Below are 19,610 nucleotides of genomic sequence, written 5' to 3' on the forward strand. Positions count from 1 at the left end.
ATGACTGTTGTTCAAGACACAGAACTGCATCTTAAAGAAGGCTTATAATACTTTACAGATTATCAATTTAATTTAATCTCAAACATTTCCCTAGTGCCTATCAATCCTCTGATCTCCAAGCTAAAAGTGTGAAGAATTACAGCATAAACACAGGAAATGAAATAAAGTAACAGTTAACTACTAGGGTCTTAAAGGAATCGGTTTCAAAAGAAACTGAAGCATATAGATGCCTGAAGATGACTAGAACAATATTCAAGGAAACCATTTTTACTCTTTTATCCTTTCTCAAAGTGTACGGGACAGCAGAAAAAGGTAAATTCATCATACTTATATTATAAAAAAACACAAAGCATGGTTCTGATGTTGTCCATAACAACACTTCTTCACAATTACACAGATATTCTTAATTTTCATGTTATTTTATTTTTTAATTTTGACTCTGAAAGGATGAGTAAAAGTTTAGTTTCTAGAAGTTACAATGAAAGGCTGTCTTTAGTCCGTCCCAACGACAGAAGGTCACATCACTTTTTCAAGTTCTTGCAATGCAGAATGCAGCTAAGATATTTTCTTAGTTTTTCCAAATGTTTAAAGATAGGTTTGATATTTCCGTACATAAAATGAAACCCTTTCCTCCAAAGTGAATGCGTAATTCCTTCCTCTCAATTCACATACATGCAAAAACAAGCTGAAATTTTTGAGAAAAATTTGATGCATGGTTACTATCACATTCAAGACTTACACAATCTTCAAAAGCGAGAGCCTCCCACGCTCTTCTCACTTGCCATGTCTTGGGGGAAGTCAAGCTTATTTACCACTTCTTACATTATTCCATCATTGCTGGCATTAATAGTATCAAAATTCTAACTTGCTACAAACTTTTGAAGAATTTATACGTAATTCCTTTAAAATTTTCCTCAAAGGTATCTTGAGGCGTTCAAGTACTATAAACACTGAAGGTGAAGGTAAAACTTATTCAGTGAAAACCCTCAGTCTCTAGTGGGACAGCAGATCACAGGTATAAGTTTTTAACGGCTGTTTTAGCCTATAAAGAAGGTTACTGCTGTGAGAGACATCCAATAAACTGACAGAAACATTAACTAGTACTAAAACTTGATTAAGGTCCCTGAATAAAGGCAATAAACAAACTATACAAACAATCAGAAACTAATACACAATGCATCTATTTTAAACCTCTGCCATTAGGCTTTCAAAATCCCAAGAGGCAGAAGGTACTTACGACTGCAAACTCATCTCGATCCAACATTCCATCACGGTCAATATCACTCAATTCCCATACCTACCAACAAAAAGCAGAATATAAGGATGTTTGCCTGAACTGCATCAGTTTCCTATTTAAAACCTCATTAAAAACAAATGTGAGAACAGCCTCCTTCCACCATATCCTAAGTTCTATTAACAGTATTAGTTTTCAGTGAGCAACATATTTATGTAAACCACGTAAAAGAAGAGAGATTCTTAAGTTGGAGACAGAGTTCACTAATGGCACCCTTCTCTAAACCATGTGTTAAAGAGTACACATAACTGATACACTGTGGTAAGCGGCAATCTAGCGAAATATGAAAAGATTTTTTTTTTTTTTTTTTTTTTACCATTTAAAGAGTTACACATGTGTAGCCACTCCACAAGATAGTATTTAATAGTTAGGCTTATTACTACAAGTCTTCAATTTGAAAAACAGATACTGCTGAGTGTATTTGTGAATTAACAATTAAGTAGAAAGATATTCTTACTCGTCCTAAGATATCCACTGGCAGTTTTGAATTAAGGAGTACAGGTTTCACCTTATCACCTGACAACAGTCCATTCACAGGATTTAGGCTGTCAAAAATAGCATCATACTTAGCCTTGTCTTCCAGCTGCAGGGACAGAATAAAATATTACTTATGGAAACGATCACACTTGTAGCCTAAGTTCAAAAGTAATAACTTTTTTTTTTTAAGTTACAACTGGAAACACACAGACTGCAATTCCTGTTGCTTAAAAGAACATATGAAAAAGATACTATTTCTAAGCCAGCTAGAGACTCATCTAAACCCCAGTGCGATTTATTCTTCAATTATTTTCATGGCTTCAGGTAACTATTCCCAATAAATCAAATATCTAAACGTGAAGAGATTTCCCAAGGCACAAGTGGTTTTATCCAATTAAGTCTACTAGCCCAATTACAGATTCGAAATGAATGATGATTTATCATACTTTACAAACTATAGCTATCAATAGCATTATATTTTTCTCAAACAGACTTATGTTTCCTTGTAAACCATCTCATAGTCCTGGGTAACACCCTCATCTTTAGCTTACCTTAACAGCCCACGGTACATCACTTGATGCTGTTCCACTGAGTAGCAAAGGACTATTAGTATCAGTCTAAAGAAAAACAGGAGATAAACGCACATTAAAAAAAGACATGGTTCTGACCTTGCAAAACCACTCCCTTATTTGAGAAGGTGCTCCTTCTCAAAGCCAGAACTGCATTTTAGTCACTCCTACCTTAGTTAAGGATACCAAAATTTAGATAAGAAATTTAAAATGTTTCTTCCGTTAAGGACAACACTAATAGAACAAATACCATTTATATTCAAATTAAACACAATTGTATATTCAAATCCCCACTAGATCATGTACATTCTTATTCCGCACTGCTTAATTTTCCCCTATTGTAGGGCCCTATTGCCCTACAACATCACTTTCAGAAGTGTTTAGTATTTATACCAAAACTTCCTAATTGTTTACTTAAAAACAGTTCTTATTAATGAGTTGATATGTTCAATTAAAAAAGAAATCTTACAAATCTTGGTGGAGGAACAGGCAAATTAAGACTACTCAGGGAAACATCCAGTCCATTCTGTGCACATGCTACAAGTCGTAAAGCCACAAAAAATTCCTACAGGAAAAATGAAATTTTAAAGGATTTATTATGTGAAAATACTCAAATTTCAGAAGAATTAAGAGCTTTTCTAATATTGCTATAAATACAAAGGGTTGCAAACGGCTTCAAAGGCAGTCACAAAGTGACCGAAAGCAGCAGTCAGCAACTGCTGAATTCCACCAGTGAGGCAAAGTTTGTAATTACTGGCTCCAAGCATTTAGTAACCTCCTGGTTAATGTGGTCAGTTCTCAGCACTCAGTTCTTCTGTGCCAGAGCAGTGAAAATTTAAAGTAGCCATTACAGTTACTCTTGGAAGAACTGAGTTGATCCCAAAGGTGGCAGCTGATGGACAGGGAGGAAAGAAAGGTACAGCACCTTAGAAAAATGAACCAAAAGAAGTCTGGGGAAGAAAAAAAAAGTTTGGTAGATGCTACAAGCTCCCCCTTTTCCTACCATGGGATGAAGCAGCTAGCTCTCCACAGGCTGCTGTTTAAGTAACCATACTACAAACCAAACAGCAACACACATTAGAGCTTTTCAGTAGCACCACTGATACGGAAGTCTGACTGTCATACTGCTTATCACTACAACTTTGGAAGAACAACTCCAACCAGAATGTGCTAATGTCAAGTCCACCTAAATTAGATAAATTCTGAAAAAAATTCTGAAGATTTTACTAGAATTTTAATTTCTGCATTGTGTCCTCCAAGATTAACAGGAAAAGTCACCTTTACAGTAAATACAGTACATTAACCCTTAAATTACCTCTCAGTATATTGTATTACACAGCTATACAGAAGAAAAACTGATGAGGTAGCTGAAGGCTACTTAATTTATTGTAGCTTAAACTACGGTGGGAAGTATGTAACTAGTTCCAACTAGAAAAATCTAAAAAAAAAATCAGTTAGAAAAACTGCTTTCCTGAACCAGAAATCTTAACTGTTATCTTAGTTCAAGGCTTGCTAACAGTTAGAGTAACCTTGTACATCATATAAATAATCATACCTGTTTACTCAGGATACCTTTGCCATCAGTATCAGCCAAGTCCCAAATCTAAAACATAAAAATAGACACAAAGTGTTTCACAGCACTGAGAGCAAGCTGGCAATTTCCCACTTCACTTAACAATGCATTCTTGGATGAAAGTCCACAGTTCACGATAGCACCTATTTATGATGAAAAATTTAAATATTGTTTTGATTTAGACCATAAGCTACATACACAGCAGAATAAGCAAGGATACTGAAGTTGGAAACTATTGGATGGCACAACTGAAAACACATTAGGGAAGATCACGTATCCTGTAGTACCACTAAGTATTTTAATTTACACAGGATACTAACTGAAGCAAGAGACAGGATAATTAAATAATTGTCATTAAATACCTTTCCAAGTACCAAATCGGTCAATCCAGACTTTTTCAAGAAAACAGCTGCGTCAGAAGCTAACACTCTTCCTGCATTAGCAGAATCAACCTGGGGAGAGAAAAAACCTCACGTGACAAACCAGCTTTTGAACTGATGCAAACTCTTTACATAGGCTCTCAAAAAGCTAGCAAAGAAGAATGCTCGAGTTCACACAGTCACTTTGAGAACAATCGTCAGACTTTTTTTAAAAAAAAAAGAAAAGCTCACTTTCATTAAAAATCATGTTAATATTAGAAGTAAGACATTTTGAACTAGCTGCTCCAGATTTAATATTAACAGGCAGGCTTTAGAAGTTCAGATAGTATCTTACATTTTATAGATAAAAGTTATACAATACTATCTTGAAAACCAAGCTCTTCCCATCCATGATCAGCTGAGATGCCCTGAAACTGAAGAATTTGCAACATGATAAACGTTTCAAAGGACAGGAAAGATGCAACAGAGGTCACTTACTTTCCACACTTCCTGGAGAGAAAGAGACAGAGAACCGAAACTGAAATCCTACAAATAAACGAGCATGCATGGAAAACTGAAGCACATGCACAGAAAAAATAACTTGATACTAGCATTAGGTTTCCCAGTATCCCCTTTTGAAGATCAACGCTTTTTGAGCACTTGCTGAACACTGAGTCCTCATGGCTGTCTCTGAAATCGCCTGAGAATGCCTAGTGAAAACTAGTGCTTCAGAGAGAACAGAAAGCTTGGGAAGATACAGAAAACACTTGATGATGACGTATTGCATCATTTACAGTCTCATAGCTTTGTGTTGAAACAAAGACTATATTCAATATTTTGTTTGGAACGTAAGATCAACCTTCCAAGTTCATGGGTGCAGCACACGCGAAGTGCCGAAAGCAAACAGCTCCCAAAGATGGGTTTAGAGCTAACTAGCGAAAGACCGCGAAGAATTTATCATTTGGAAAGCATGCTGCAGCATACGAAGGTTGTCTGTAGACACTTCTGCTTCTAAAAGTGAAAATAATCCCAAAAGCATCATTTAATACAAAAGTGAAAACATCTTTTATTTTCAACACAACTAATATGATTTTAATTAGGAGAGACTGTTTCCTCTAATTGAGGGTTCCCTGGTCAAGGCAATAAAAATCACAAACACTACAGCCTTGTAGCCTCCTTTTCAGATTTTTAAAGTATCTAATTCAGTCTGTATGAGAGAGCTGTTCATATTATAGGCAAAAAGTTGCCAAGACACTGCATCAAATACCGGTTTTAGTTAGCAGGGCTGACCTTCCACATAAGCACAGTAATTTTGGCACCCAGGCAGAAAACTTCCAGCCTAGGACTTCTCTACTCTTTCGGAAAAGTCAAAGCAACACAGTATCAGCTGTATTTATTTTCCACTTCCTCACCTACAACCCAGAGGAAGGTGACTTTAAAAGGATTTAAGCAGCATTCTTATTTAAACCAATATGGATACAGTTTCTTTTTGTGCAACTAATTCCCCAAATTTTAGTAAGTATTTTTTAAAAGGGCTGATTTCAATTCCTTTATCTGGTTTTGCATGCTGGAATGGGGGTACTTACTAAGCAGTGCAGGAGATTGGCTTATGTTTGATTATTGCACTGAGATCACTGGTATTTGTCAGCTACACACCAACTTGGTAGAGCTTTTTCTCTGATGTGCAAAAAGCAGTTTTCATAGCTGAAATGGCCAACAACTCTCTTTTTGCAAGTTGTCTTTTGTAGAGCCAGAAATGATTAAAAGTTAAAAACATACATCTAATGTCATGAGGTCACAAGGTAACAGTGAGAAGTACTGCAGCTCAGGATTCATCAAGACTTTATGCTGCTTACTGGCTATACTGCATAACCCAATTAAGTCATTTCCTACCACTTCATCACATGTATTTAAATCTATCCTTTAACCTCAGCCTGTTGTGAGAGTCAGTCTAGAAAAGGTTAAACAGAAAAACGTTTCTTTGAAAGAAAAGTGTCCCTATTGAAAGGTTAAGGTTTCAAACGCATTGTACAAAGCCCAGGATTTATACCCGTTTCACAACACGTTATGCCAGATGAATTAGTTTAAGTTTGTGATAGATCTGTAAGTGTACTAGGCATCAGGGCTATTTCAGATGATAAACTTATACTCAAGTTGCATGGAACACTCTGAAGTGCTTCTGGTACAAAAGAATAAAAACATGCTCTACTAGCATCATAGGACAAAGCGGGAAATGTCTTCCTGACATTTCTATTCTGAAAGCTGACATCTCCTTATCTAAGGGAGGGAAGGAAAAAATTATCTAGTACAACCGAAAGTCTTTAGACACAGTACATTCGAAAGCTACTCTTGAGGAGAAATGCTTGCACAAAAGAGTTTGGCTGAGCAAGTCAGAAAATTAATCCTCTGGAAAACAAATCCATTGGCACAACTTCACTAACAGCAACATCACGTTGAAGGAATCCCCATTCCTGTATACTACTGAGACTGCTGGACAACAAATAGTGCTCCAGTTTCACTAGGCTACACATTCCAACAAACGCAAGATGCCAAGTGATTTAGGAACCAGTATCACATTCGTGCTTAAATTCAGTTTCTTTATCCACCTTCCTGCGTCACACTTCAGTGGTTACGCAATTGCAATCAAGAGGAAGAGACAAACAGGTAGGTGACAAAGATGATACATAGCAGTGATAGTAGCATTGAGCTAGGAAACCTAACATGCAAAAAACTGAGTTCCTTGCCTTTTCTTGTGACCTTGTAACGATCACCATAATATGGGATTCTCCTAAGGCTTTTAATGCAATGTCTAGAGACAGACACACAGTGGATTTGTCCATCAGACTGAAGGAAAACTTTGTGAGGGTAATAATATCTCCTTCAACCTTCAAGAACCATCCAAAATTATATAAAGGTAAATTCTCTCTTCTTGTTTAGCAATTTCAAAACCGCTACTCTCCTGCAGCGAAGAAAAACCCGTGTTAAAGTAAAATAGAAACCTCAAACTTTTCAGGCACCGTATGCTGATACACTTTAACTGCTGTTTTATGCACTTGATAACAGGACTAATCCTCTAAGCACAATCCAAAAACAGAGCGTGGATAGAAATCACGGTTTTCTCTCTTCCCGAGCAGATAAGCTTACATTCTAATGCCGACAGCCAAAAAATGAAGAGGTCGTATAAACTATATCCTGTCTTAGGACAGACAGACAGGAATGTTATCAGTTGCACAAACGAAAAAGCCACTTCCTATAAGGTTGGATTTTTTACAGGGTTCATCAATTACTCATCAGGTCTTTCTATTAAAGAAAACCATAAAATCTATTTTAAATTGTTTTATACAGTCATTCCTTTAGTTTACGTTTCCTTAAAAGTTTTCACATACCTATGTTTGTACAATAACATATATAATGCATGATACAAAATATTGCTATTATAGAGTAGCTGAAACAAATACTGCTTTTCAAAAAAGCTGTATATATAGGAATTAATACACCTTATTTTTGCTGGGCCTAAATATAAAAGACAGATGATAGATGAAATTTGTGTGGGGTTTTTTTTGTTGTTGAGGGTTTTTTTTTCTTTTTTTTTTTTTTTTCTTTATAAAAAGTCAAAAGATTTGTGTCTGTTGAGCGAAGCTGCAATAACTACACGCGTTCTTTTGGCATTCAGTGGTCTTCCATCCAAATTTCACTCCTTGCAGCATCCTGTAAGAATCTCCGGGGAAACTCCGAGAGAGATGCAAGTCTTACATAACACAAGCTGCACTACAGACGCAGGAAATTCAGCTTCACTTGTAAAATGTAACAAAGAACACGGCAATACAGTATTTCACAAGAATTTACTTAATTCCAAGAGCTAACACTCTTGTAACTGTAAAGTGATGCATGTCATACATACCTGGCAGTTTCCTAGCAAATTAAATAAGTCATCTTACAACCAATATTACCTTTATACTGATATAGCTCAGACCTAAGTGTTAGTTACTATAAAAACAGATTTTCAAGCAGGATAATTTTCCTTGAACTTTGTTTACACACTATTGACCATGCTGAAGTCTACAGCAAAAGAATATTCTGTCTTTAAAATACAAAATACAGTTTTTTCTCTCAACAAGAATACACATACCTGTCGGTAGAATTTCTCATACACAGGATTTGCACTCGATAGCTGCCAAAGAGAGAGAGAGAGAAAGTTAACCCTAAGGATCCATATTTCAATTCCCCTCTCCCTGGATAAATAAAGATAGAAAACACTTTTTACTGCTCTTCAAAGAAGCATTAAGCATTTATATAATTCTATTTATTCTGTAAAATGATGAGGACTATGACAGCTCTTCATGCTGCAACTTTCAGAAGACTAAATTATTGTTTTGAAGTTGGTGATACTAACCACTATCAGATTACGATCAGACAGGTCACCAGGCTAGGCAGTGTGAAACAAGAATTCTTAGGCAAGATCATCTATAGGCAACAGAAGAAACCTGAAACAATACTGGCTATCTATTGTTTTGTAACCTGATGATTACAAAACAATATAATTTTATTTCGTTATCCACTGCATCATTCTTTAAAATTTAGTGACATATGCAATGAGCCTGTAAAATTTTCAGATACCCAAATTAACTCCTGGATTCACAACTAAATCCACGGCAATGGCGCAACATAAAAAAAGTAATATTTTAACTTAGTTTTTTGTAACTTGAATCCTTAACAGAGATAACTTTTGCCTTAATTCCACTGCCATCTACTATTCAGTGCTCACCTAAACTTAGGTGGACAAGGATAAAACAGCTTCTTTAGAAAAGGCCCTTCCTTTACAAATTTAATCTTAAACCATTCTTAGAAACTCTAAAAAAGACCAAGATCTGAAGTCATGCAAAACTTATTCTCCTCGTCTACACCAAATACCCTTGTCCAAAGGATTCCCAAGAAATGTATTGTTGGGGTTACCTCTCTTCCTCGGCATAAAAACAGGTACCAAGTTGGATACTATTTTCACGAAGTGCATATTGCCTAAACCAAAGACTGTGCATGACTGGGTGCATTTATGCAGACTATAACCCTAGAATTATCGTAGCATGTTGCCCTCACAAACCCAGCTAGAACAACTGAGAATGATACAAGTTAATTACACAACACATACTAAAAAAGCCCAACAAACCCCAAAACACATGATTTTGAATATCATCAAAAAAATTGAATTCTCTTCCTTAAGGGATATATAATCTTAAACCCCAGGATTTACAGACCTTTGTACAAGCTGAATCTAAACAAGGTAGCTTCTTCAGCTTTAAAATTTAGAAGTTTGCATTGAAATATGGAAACCAACAGCATTCTAGAAGTTGTCATCAATCATACAGTTGTGGATAACACTTTAATACAGTCTGTATAAATGGTGACAGTTTAAATAAAACCACATATGTTTTCCTATAGCAACAACTAATACAGTTGCTCTTTTGGCTAAGCACTTAGATGTTCGCAGGCGTCGATTATCAAAGAACATTAATTGGAAGATTGGTAGAAATCAGGGGTTTAGTGCGATCCTGTTCAACTACAGAAAGTGTGCAGTATCACCAGAACATCCTGAAAGACAAATTATAGAGAACAGCCAGAAATAACAGGAGAACTTTCATTCGGAACTTGACATCTGCTTATTCAGCAAGTACTCTGTCCCAGAGACACTCAGTTTCTTCTGTGAGTCACAAGGCATTTCTGATTCCCTAGGGGTTTTTTGTTTTGGTTTAATTTGTTTGGTTTTGGGTTGTTGGGTTTTTTTTCGGGGCGGGGGGGAGGAGGAGTGCAGGAGATGGTGAGTTTTTGTTTGTTTGTTGGGGGATGGGTGGGAAATACCTCTCACATAGCAAAAATTACAACAGCTGGTGTCGTGGTTTAACCCCAGCTAGCAGCTAGGGCCAGCAGTTGCTCACCCACCTTCACTTATCCCCAGAAAGGTAGGGATAAGAGGGAAGAATGAGGGGGAACAGAAAAAAAAAAAAAAGGTCTCATGGGTTGAGATGTAGACAGTTTAATAGAACAATATCAGAAAAGGAAAATAAAAATAATAACAACACACCACCCAGTGAACTGGCACCATCCCGAGCAGTGATCGTGAGTACCCACTCCCCGGCCAACGCCATTTATATACCCAACATGATGACTATGATACGGAATATTCCATTGGCCATTCCATCGATCTGTCTAGGCTTCTTCTCAGCTTCTATGGGAAGCTGAAAAAAGTCCTTGAAAACTATAAACATCAACTGGCAACAACTAAAATAATACGTATTAATGACACTCCTTTTGTACCAATCTGAAATACAGTAACTACAAGAAAATTAACTCTCTCCCAGATGAAACCAGGACAGCTGGGAAACCATCATTGGTATTCACTGCAATACATCCACTTATATACCTTAACCTTGCTCTGACTTTGCCCTGGTACCCAAAGACTTTTATTATTTCAACCACCAGCTAAGCAGGCATTTACACATCCCTTAAAATAGCCTGATGAAACATAGTCAAGTTTTCCTAGACCCCTGACTACCATAACACCAATATAACTAACAACACTTTCAATCACTTTCCAGCATGCTCCAAAGCATACTATATTTTCTTAACTAAACCCCAAATGCTGTACCTATGAACACTCTGAACAGCAATCTAGAGGTGTAGTTCTCCTAAACATTCAAGTATTTTACTTACTCAGTATTACTTCATTATAATGTAAAAGTACAGGCACAAAGCCAAATTAAAACTATGAGCAGAAAACTAGACTAGAATTGGCCAGCGCATATGCTAGAAGTATCAATTCTCACGCAACATCCCTCTTGCCCAGTATCACCCTTTGTTCAGCCAAATGTCTCATTATTACAGCCAAATTGATCATTGTCACTCCTGGACAGGAAAAACCGTGTTGAAGTCCTGCACTGAAAACACTAAGTGCAAAACAATCCTTTCATTCAGTACTTATCAAGTACGAGCCAGTAATTCTAATTTATTTCATTAGTGTTTCCAATATTCATTTTAACACCAGCATCACTGCAATAACTGGAATTTCCTGTGATGCCAAATAGAACAACAGTAGTAAAAAAAATTCCTAGGCTATTTTACTCATAACAGACTTGTTTTTCCTTCAAAGCATACCCCACAATAAAACAAGATACAAATACAGTCTAGGATATTCTTGATCTTCCGGGATATAAAGAAAAAAACCCAACCTGTTCAACATCTTTCAAAAAGCTGCTGTAGAATCTACCTGGCACAATTCTTTTTGCGGGACTGGTAACAACCAATTGCATAGAGTAAATTCAATTTGGTTTCAATGCAAAAAGAGTAAGGGAGAAAAGGTCAGATTCCACAGCGTACAAAAACAGAAATACATTATGATTCCATTTAAAAGTTTATCGCTTTAAGAGTAACATCTGCTCTCATAATTATAACCTTTGTTGCAAACCTATGAACTTTAGAATATTAACCTAGGCCATAAACACCTTCAGGGACACCCATCGTCTTCATCTTCTGTCAATCAAGCCTTTATATCCCAATGTTTTCATCCCTCTGGCACACTCACATTTAGGTGTAATGACATACTACTACCAGTCTGTCCACCCCATCCATCCCCAACTTTACTTCGTGCAAAAACATTTAAAACCCAACCAAACTAAAGCTGTCCATTGAGACAAAAATAACTGTCCCCTCCAACCCAAATGAGATAGAATAGCTTGCTTCTCCCCTTCTATCTTGATTAAAATCCAAAATGCTGTATTCTATCATGATGCAAAGCTCTAGAATTAATTTTAAGAGCTTCCAGGCCAAACGGCACAAATGTAAAAGTGTAACCATTCCTTTGCTGTTTTCTGGTTCCCAAAAGGACTCAGTATGGAAAAAAAGCTGTTCCTCTAAAAAACTTCAAGAATCCCAGCTCTCTATTTCCAAGAAGATAAGAAGGGAAGGAAAGGAGGAATAAAATGCAAGCAGTTCCTCTCAGTGCTCTTCCTGGTGCAGCTCCTCCTCAAGTTTGACAATGGTATGAAATTAATACAAAAGAGACAACTGTAAGTACCAGCGACTATCCTACTTGGAACCCCTTCTACAGCAGTGGGTAGGTAGCCTGGTCACAGTACAGCTAGGATTACAAATAGGAGATAGATCAGTAAGGAAAAAAAAAAAGCCAACCAGCCAAAAAGCAGGTAAGTTTAAGGTAAGCTGGTTTTCTTACAATGCCCTTTTCAAACAATAATCAACTTGTCTTTCTCCCCTATCGCTTTACTGTCTGATCTGAAGGGTTTCATGGTAAAGCCTTCCACTACTTTCCATTCTATAACCAAGCACGTCTCCTACAGCAATAACAAAAGTAAAGATAGAAAACATTTATTATAGATTTATATACAAATACTACCAAGTACTTCAAAATTCAGCACTTTCATTCCCACTGAACAGCTGAAGCATGCACAGAAACTCTGCCATCTTCTCTCTGCATAGATGTCTGTCACTGCGTAATGAAGAACGGTTCGATTTAATTTTCAAATCGCTACAGGAAACCTCCACCATCTTCCAGTCAGTACTGAACAAAGCCTGTGTAACATGAAAGAGTACTCCACTGCCTTTTTAGATGCAGCTATTCTCTAGCACAGTTAATGCAATATCAACTAAAAAAAATGAAGTTCTATCTGCTTTAGGAGCAGTCAGCCTCCAATATACGCAAGTTTAAACACACATACATGCATAACTCAGTTTTCCTCATCTTTCATGGAGGACAGAAAGAGGAACAACAGATCTCTCACTTTGATAAAACAACAAAGATCTTAGTTTTATCATTTTGTTGCTGTCTTACAAACAAAAAAAAAAAAAAAAAAATCAGAAGTTTGCAAGGTTGCCAGAGACGTCTAAAGCTTTGGCTCTACATTGCAGATACTGTATATATTACTATGAGAGCGTCACTCATACACGGGATGTGAAATACCTATAGTATTCCAGTAACAAGATGTGAATCCTGGCAATGACTGCACTAGACAGGTATCTATCTAGCTTAGCCTCAGTTGTAATATTGAATGCTTCCCTTTGACAATAACCCACAGCATTCTGGACTCTGTGACACAATACCGAAGTTCAAACTGAGACTTGAAGATAATTAGGATACAAACCGATATTGCATGACTTTGTCTTGTTTACCAAAGCAGCCTACAACTACTTTTTAAGATGACTAGCACATTTTCCACAAAAATATTTTCATGATATCAGGAAAACACACACAAAAAGTTATCTTCTCATTCTGCCTGGGTGTTTCTGTACAGTCCTACTCCAAACAGTGAGTTTCCTCCTCCATCACACATAGGCGTTTTTTCCAGAATAAACCACAAGTTCAATTTTCAAGAGCAACAAGAAGTCTTTGAATGTCTGTATTACATCAGTTTTCAACAAACACATCTTCCCCACTCTCAAGATGCAGATTTTCTGTATCTTCAGATTTCTGTTCTTTCTTCCTCCGTAAATTCCCTAAATTAAGCAGGCCAGATAACCGACCATCCTTGGAAGGCAAAAATGCAACTCCTCATATTGGCTACAGATTAATTTGAGTTTTCCAACAACAGATGACAATTTGCAAGATAGGAACAGTTCCTTCTCATTGATGTTGCTAGATTGTTTCCAAACTAAAGGCGACCACAACAAAACATTCACTTGGTAGAAGTTTCCTTAGAAGTTCCCTATGAAATTCACAGTTATGCTCAGACCATAATGCTTGGTGAGCAAAAGCAAGTGGCAACAAGATGTTGCAGAATGAGTTCAAAATGGGGAGATAAAAGATACTTCAGATTATTATATTACTAAATTGGGGGAACGAGAGGGAGATAATCACCTTCAGTTTGCAACACTCTTTCAAGCATACGTGGTGAAATAAATTCCACTACAGCTACACAGGTCTGAAATATTTTTACTAATCAGCCAAAAAAATATAATTAGCACCAAAAAGTTTCAAATTACTTAAACAGAGCTTTGATATTCAAATAAAGGATGCCCAGCCCTCTGAGACACTGCAGCTGCAAAGTCATCTGAAAATACCCTAGTTTCATTTGGAAATACACAACTTCCTAGCTATGTTAAATCACAGTCAAACCAAACATGGGAAGGAGAAAAGAAAATCTGACACAATCGTGAGCTTGCCGGCCGGTCAATATGCCTCTTACTCTCTGCACATGGTCTACCACAGGAAGTACTGATCTGCATACTTTTTATTGCTGGTGTTACTAACTGATCTAACTGCAGCAAGTAACTGTACACCACACACACCCACCACCCCCACACACACAACCTGGGTACTGTCATTTTCACTTCCTCATGCTCATCTAAACAGATTTAGAACACTTAACGATTTCTTACAACTTTTCATAACCCTGAAATTTCAGAAGTTAGAACCTACATTGAAGAAATTATCCTTAGGATTGCTGGACTTTCTAAGATGATTCTTATGCAACACAAAAAAACCAAACAAACAAAAAAAAAAAACCACCCCCACACAAGCGGTCAACAACAACAGAAATAGCTTCCTCAATTTAACCACTGATGTAAGCTGTAATCACAATGGTTTTAAGGATACTGTTGATTTTTCTGCTTCTGTCAACATTATCACATTTGTATTTAGTCCCCCTTCCATGTGACCAAAAAAGTAAATAAATTCTAGAATGAAAGGATTACACAGCCTGTAAGCAATAATGTCTTGCTTTAGAATGCACTAGAGCAGATACTCCTCCCCTCTCTCCAAATAGAGACCCAGAATAGCCCATGCCTTTAAATCAACAGAATTAAGGCTACTAGTCTACAAAAAGTTTTTTCCTCTTCAGTAAGAGGATGTTTAAAACTTTTCTCTTTTGCTTGAAGGCTGCTGAAAAAGAGACACAGAAAAGGCTAACCTAACATCGTTAATATTAAAGCAATCTTTCACAGAAAGCACTACTTCATAACTACGTATCTGTAGACCTTTAAAGACACATTTGTTTTCTGCACATATTTGAAATTCATCTTTTTACTGAACTTCTTTTTCACTCCTTTTTTTTTCCTTGCAATAGTTGATGATTTTCTCAAAAGTCAACTACATAAGTAACTGCAAATTGAGTAGTCTTGCTGACAACTTTTTAAGTTTACTTATATGTGCTTAAGTGATTCATGCTTATTTACCAGCCTTACTTCTGTAATTATGACAGTCGATTATCGGATAGAAGCATCCCAAGCCAGGAGCATGTGCACCAACAGGCCCCGTCTCAGGTTTATGTCAGGCAGGAATGCAAATTTCTCATGTCCCTGATAAATGAAATAAAAATGTACCCAAAAGTGAAGTTTATTAGCTATCAAATCTCTAGAGAACAAGAAGTAATCCCAACAGCATGGGGCAATTCTACCACCACCAGGAAAATAATGCAAGCAAGAAAGATTTAGGCAAAGTGAGATCAACGGAGCACCAAATGGTGCCAAGATTTCTCCAAGTTTTAAGACGCGCAAAGCTCTTCGCTATGAGGCACCTGTCCAGGCCGTACACAAAAATGGTGTCCCCACACCACGGGGCCCACCAGAAAAAAAAGGTAAAGTGGCTTCCAAGCAATATCTGTGGAGTTAAGTTTCTGTTAAAGCAAGACACCGAGCCCTCCCTTACGAGCTGACCTCGCCCGCTGCCCGCTCGCTCGCCCGGGGCGGGGAGGCCGGGCCCCCACCGAGTTACCTGACCCCGGGCTATCGCCTTTCCAACCCTCCCCTCGCCTCCCGCTTCACCACCTGCCTTCAAAAACCTACGGGGCGGGTTGGGGTTTTTTCTGTTGTTGTTTAAACCTGTGTCTTTATAGAAGACAAAAGACCGACCGCGATTACAGCCGCCGCAGCCCAGACCTCGGCGGCGCTGCCCTCCCCGGCAGGCCGGGTCCCCCCACCCAGCGCCGGGGCGGAGGCACCTGCGGCCGGCCGGCATCTCGCTTCAGGCCCGGGGTCGCGGCTCGGGGCTCCCCCCACAGGCCACCACCCCCGGCCCCCGCCGCGCCTCAGCCGCCACCTGACAGCGCCGGCGGCCGTTAGGGCGGCGGCGGCCACACAAAGCCCGGCGGGCAGCACCCAGCCGCTCCCCGCCGGCGTCCAGGCGGCCCCCGCCACCCTCAGGCCCCGCTTCGGTCCCGACCCCCCCACACCCCCAGCGCCGCGAGTCCGCTCCAGGCGGGGAGGCGGCGGGTCGGTTGGTACCTGTGTGAGGGAGAGGTGGGCGGCCATGCTGCTTCCATCATGCACCGGCCGGGCCGCAGGAAGGACGCGCCGCGGCCCCGCCACTGGCGGCACAACTTCAGCAACTTCCCCAGCCGGCACCGGTCAAAACCCGGCACCGGATCAGCGCCCGCCCGGCCCGGCCGGAGCCGGAGCCTGAGCCTGAGCCTCCTCCGGCAGCCGCAAGCAAAACCGGGCGCCGGAGCGGGCGCGCCGGAGTCGGAGCCCACTCGAGGCAGCTGCAATAAAAACGCGGAGCCGGAGTTGTTGGACTGACACGATGGCCGACGTGCCCGCTCCCGGGGACCAGCCTTTCCCTCACCTTCTCGGTTGGCCCTGCTCCTGCTGTAGGTGCTTCGAGCATTTTGCACGGTGACAGTCCCCCGGCCGAGTCATGACACAAGTGGGGGAAGTCCCCGAACAGGAGGTGCATCAGGTCTGGGCTTGGTTGCAACAGAACTGGGCAGAGGGCCCGGGAGGAAGCGGGGCTGAGCCCGGCAGGACGTCCTGACCCGACATGTCCTCTCCTGGCTCAGCACCAGCGAGGGGCAGCCCCGGGCGCAGTCTCTCCCCCAGACCTCTCTCCCCTCACAGGAAATTATCTGCCCGCCCAGGCAACTGCTGGTTGTGAACATCCTCCTCCCCGTCAGGCTGTTTGTGCTCGGTGGAACGCTGCAGGGAACAGCAGGTCTTCTGGGGGGGAAAAGGAGAAGAAAGGGGACAAGCAACCCTTACGACAGGAGAAACCATTAGATAGCAGGCAGCAAGAGAAACGAGGAGCATGCTGGAGTGGGAAGGAAACTGCCCCATGTTCTCCTAACCCGTGAGAAACAATCATGCACAAACAGGCTGAAAGCCATATTCCTGTCCCCGCTCATTCTCCTGCTCCTTCTCCTGCTCTAGCTGAATCTGGCAAATCTCCCTCTGCCGCAGGAGAGCCAGGGCAGAGGAGAGCACAAGCTGGTCCTCCTGTACCCGCTCCCGCCCACACACCAGCGATTTCAACTGCTATTCCGAGCTCTTTGCACTACCACATCACACGTCAGCCACTGAACGTGGAGAGAAATAATTCCTATTTTTTTACTTTACCCCAAGATGGATTTTAAACTTGAAGTGCACATTCGGACCGATAAGAGGAAATCACCCGGAGTCATACTCGATTATCAGAAAGATTCCTATTTCTCTGTGCTTAATTCTCCACCACTCTGCATTTTTTTTTGTCCTCTTCAACTCTGTTTCCTGCTTGTGCTGACACTGGTGCCCCACCTCTGCATCCCAGGATTGCTCAGCTGGCAGTCATCCTGGGCTGCTATTTCTCATCATCTGTCATGAAACGCGTGGGATCCCTCCTTCCCACCTATCCTCTGAGAAAGGTTTTATAGAAGCTCTGCTTCACCAACCTGTTTCTCAGTCATTGTTTCAGCAAGAAAAAGAAGATATGGAAGGGAAGAATATAAAAAGCAAACAGAATAGATACATAAAAATATTCACATCGTTGACATACTCACTGTCACACCTCTACTCCACGTGACGCTCATTTCCTCCTAAGTAAAATCCCTAGAAAATAGCACAGGCTATATTTCTAGGTTGATTTTTTTCTTCTTTGATTAAAATTGGAACACTATCCCACAATAATTAATACTTGGAAATTAAAGCAGAAGACTGTAAAACTACAGCTGTGTCTCCTGGGGACAGCAGTATTTGAACCCATTAGTATTTGGGGGGACCCTCAGCAGAGGTTTGGATGGCCTGGGTTTCTATCAGCTGCCATGATCTCGCGTGGATGCCCTTTGCTCCATCAGTTGTTTTTCCGTTCCCTCAGTCTCCTCTCCCTGGGCAAGGAGAACAGCTACAGCTTGGCAGCAGAGCGGTGGCCTCTCAGGAGAGAGGTTACACCCAAGCTGATGTCTTCTTGTTGTAAACAGAAGGAAAATGCAAAACAGGGTAATGGGACCTGGCTCTGGAGTTGGAGGCTTGATGTTGAGAGCTGTTGCGAGCGGGATTTTGTGGGCAGGCTGTCTGACTCGGCAGATGTGTCCTTGCTGCTGTTCCCCTTCTCTCTGCTGGGTATTGCATCAAGTGTTTCCCATCTGGTCCAGGACTAGACCCGCAGCTGCAGTGAGGCTACTGAAACAAGGGCGTAGAGTGAAGGAACACCAGGGACTTGTAGGGTACTCACCTCTCCCAACAGAGCCCTTCACGCAGGGCAGCCTCACCCAGAGCACATTAAATGTCCCATGTCCTCTCTGAGCAGAACGTGCTGTCCAGGTCTTTCTGCTCTGGCCCAGTGACTGCCCCTGACCTTCCTGAAGCCTCTGGGTTAGAAAATAAACACATTTTCCTCCCTCAAACTGTGACGTTCACAGCAGTCTGCTTGATCCAGAGCCTTTTCACGCTGCTGTTGAGCTCTCAGAAGCAGCAGCAGCTGCCTATGAGCTTCACTTGCTGCTTAGGAAGTAGCCGGCAGTGCCAGGAGTGTGGTTACGTACCTTCATGGCCCACCCACGCATAGAGCACACCTGGCTCCGCTGAGAGGTAGACGGACTTTCAAAACACACGGTCATCATGCGTGACCACTCTGTCCACAATCTGCATACAAGGATCGCTCAAGGTAATAACTGCGGCCCCTGCAAATTAAAATAATAATGAGTTCCATTCAATCAATGCTGGATTAGTGTGGTCACATAAAACTTTGCTGTTGTTGAGAGTTCTGGGCCTCCTGCAGACAAATATTATCCCAGATGCCTGCAACCACCTGAGTTAAAACAACCAGCTCACGGCCTCAGACATCTCTGTAATAATTACGACAGCACTTGTCAGCCTGCTGAGAACGAACTGTTGTACGGCAGATTTGTATGAATCTAGAATGAGAGCTCCTAGGAGGAAACAGCTCTCTGCTTCTAAGCTGGAACTGAAATGTCATAAAACTGGACTTCATACTTATTTTCTGTCAAGAGAAAAATCAGGGCTACTAAAATTTACCTGAAACCTTTGGCAGGTTTGCAAACCAGTGCCCCCAAATACTTTCTTGGCTTAGCCAAGAGCAGCTCACAAGGGCTTGGTCAGGGTGGAAGAGCTCCTCAAATCTGTAACTGGGG

At 40.5% G+C, this 19,610-nt stretch overlaps 1 protein-coding gene across 10 annotated transcripts in view; it reads right to left on the bottom strand.

The window, feature by feature from the left end:
• Positions 1-19,610, bottom strand: part of EPS15 (epidermal growth factor receptor pathway substrate 15) — a 74,484-nt gene that overhangs the window by 36,215 nt on the left and 18,659 nt on the right. For 4 of the 10 annotated variants that reach the window (XM_074596563.1, XM_074596556.1, XM_074596564.1 and 1 more), the window contains exons 1-8: positions 16,835-17,175; positions 8,402-8,443; positions 4,276-4,365; positions 3,896-3,943; positions 2,810-2,905; positions 2,323-2,388; positions 1,752-1,877; positions 1,238-1,297 (exon numbers count right to left, since the gene is read on the bottom strand). In XM_074596563.1, the coding sequence (XP_074452664.1) occupies positions 1,238-1,297; positions 1,752-1,877; positions 2,323-2,388; positions 2,810-2,905; positions 3,896-3,943; positions 4,276-4,365; positions 8,402-8,443; positions 16,835-16,945 (639 nt within the window). In that variant the 5' untranslated portion in view covers positions 16,946-17,175. Of the gene's footprint in view, positions 1-1,237; positions 1,298-1,751; positions 1,878-2,322; positions 2,389-2,809; positions 2,906-3,895; positions 3,944-4,275; positions 4,366-8,401; positions 8,444-16,494; positions 16,752-16,834; positions 17,176-19,001; positions 19,140-19,610 lie in introns of those variants that run through there. The other 6 variants (XM_074596557.1, XM_074596558.1, XM_074596559.1 and 3 more) reach the window with 2 other exon arrangements.

This window comes from Larus michahellis, chromosome 8 (assembly GCF_964199755.1).
Source record: "Larus michahellis chromosome 8, bLarMic1.1, whole genome shotgun sequence".
Classification (NCBI taxonomy): Eukaryota; Metazoa; Chordata; class Aves; order Charadriiformes; family Laridae; genus Larus; species Larus michahellis.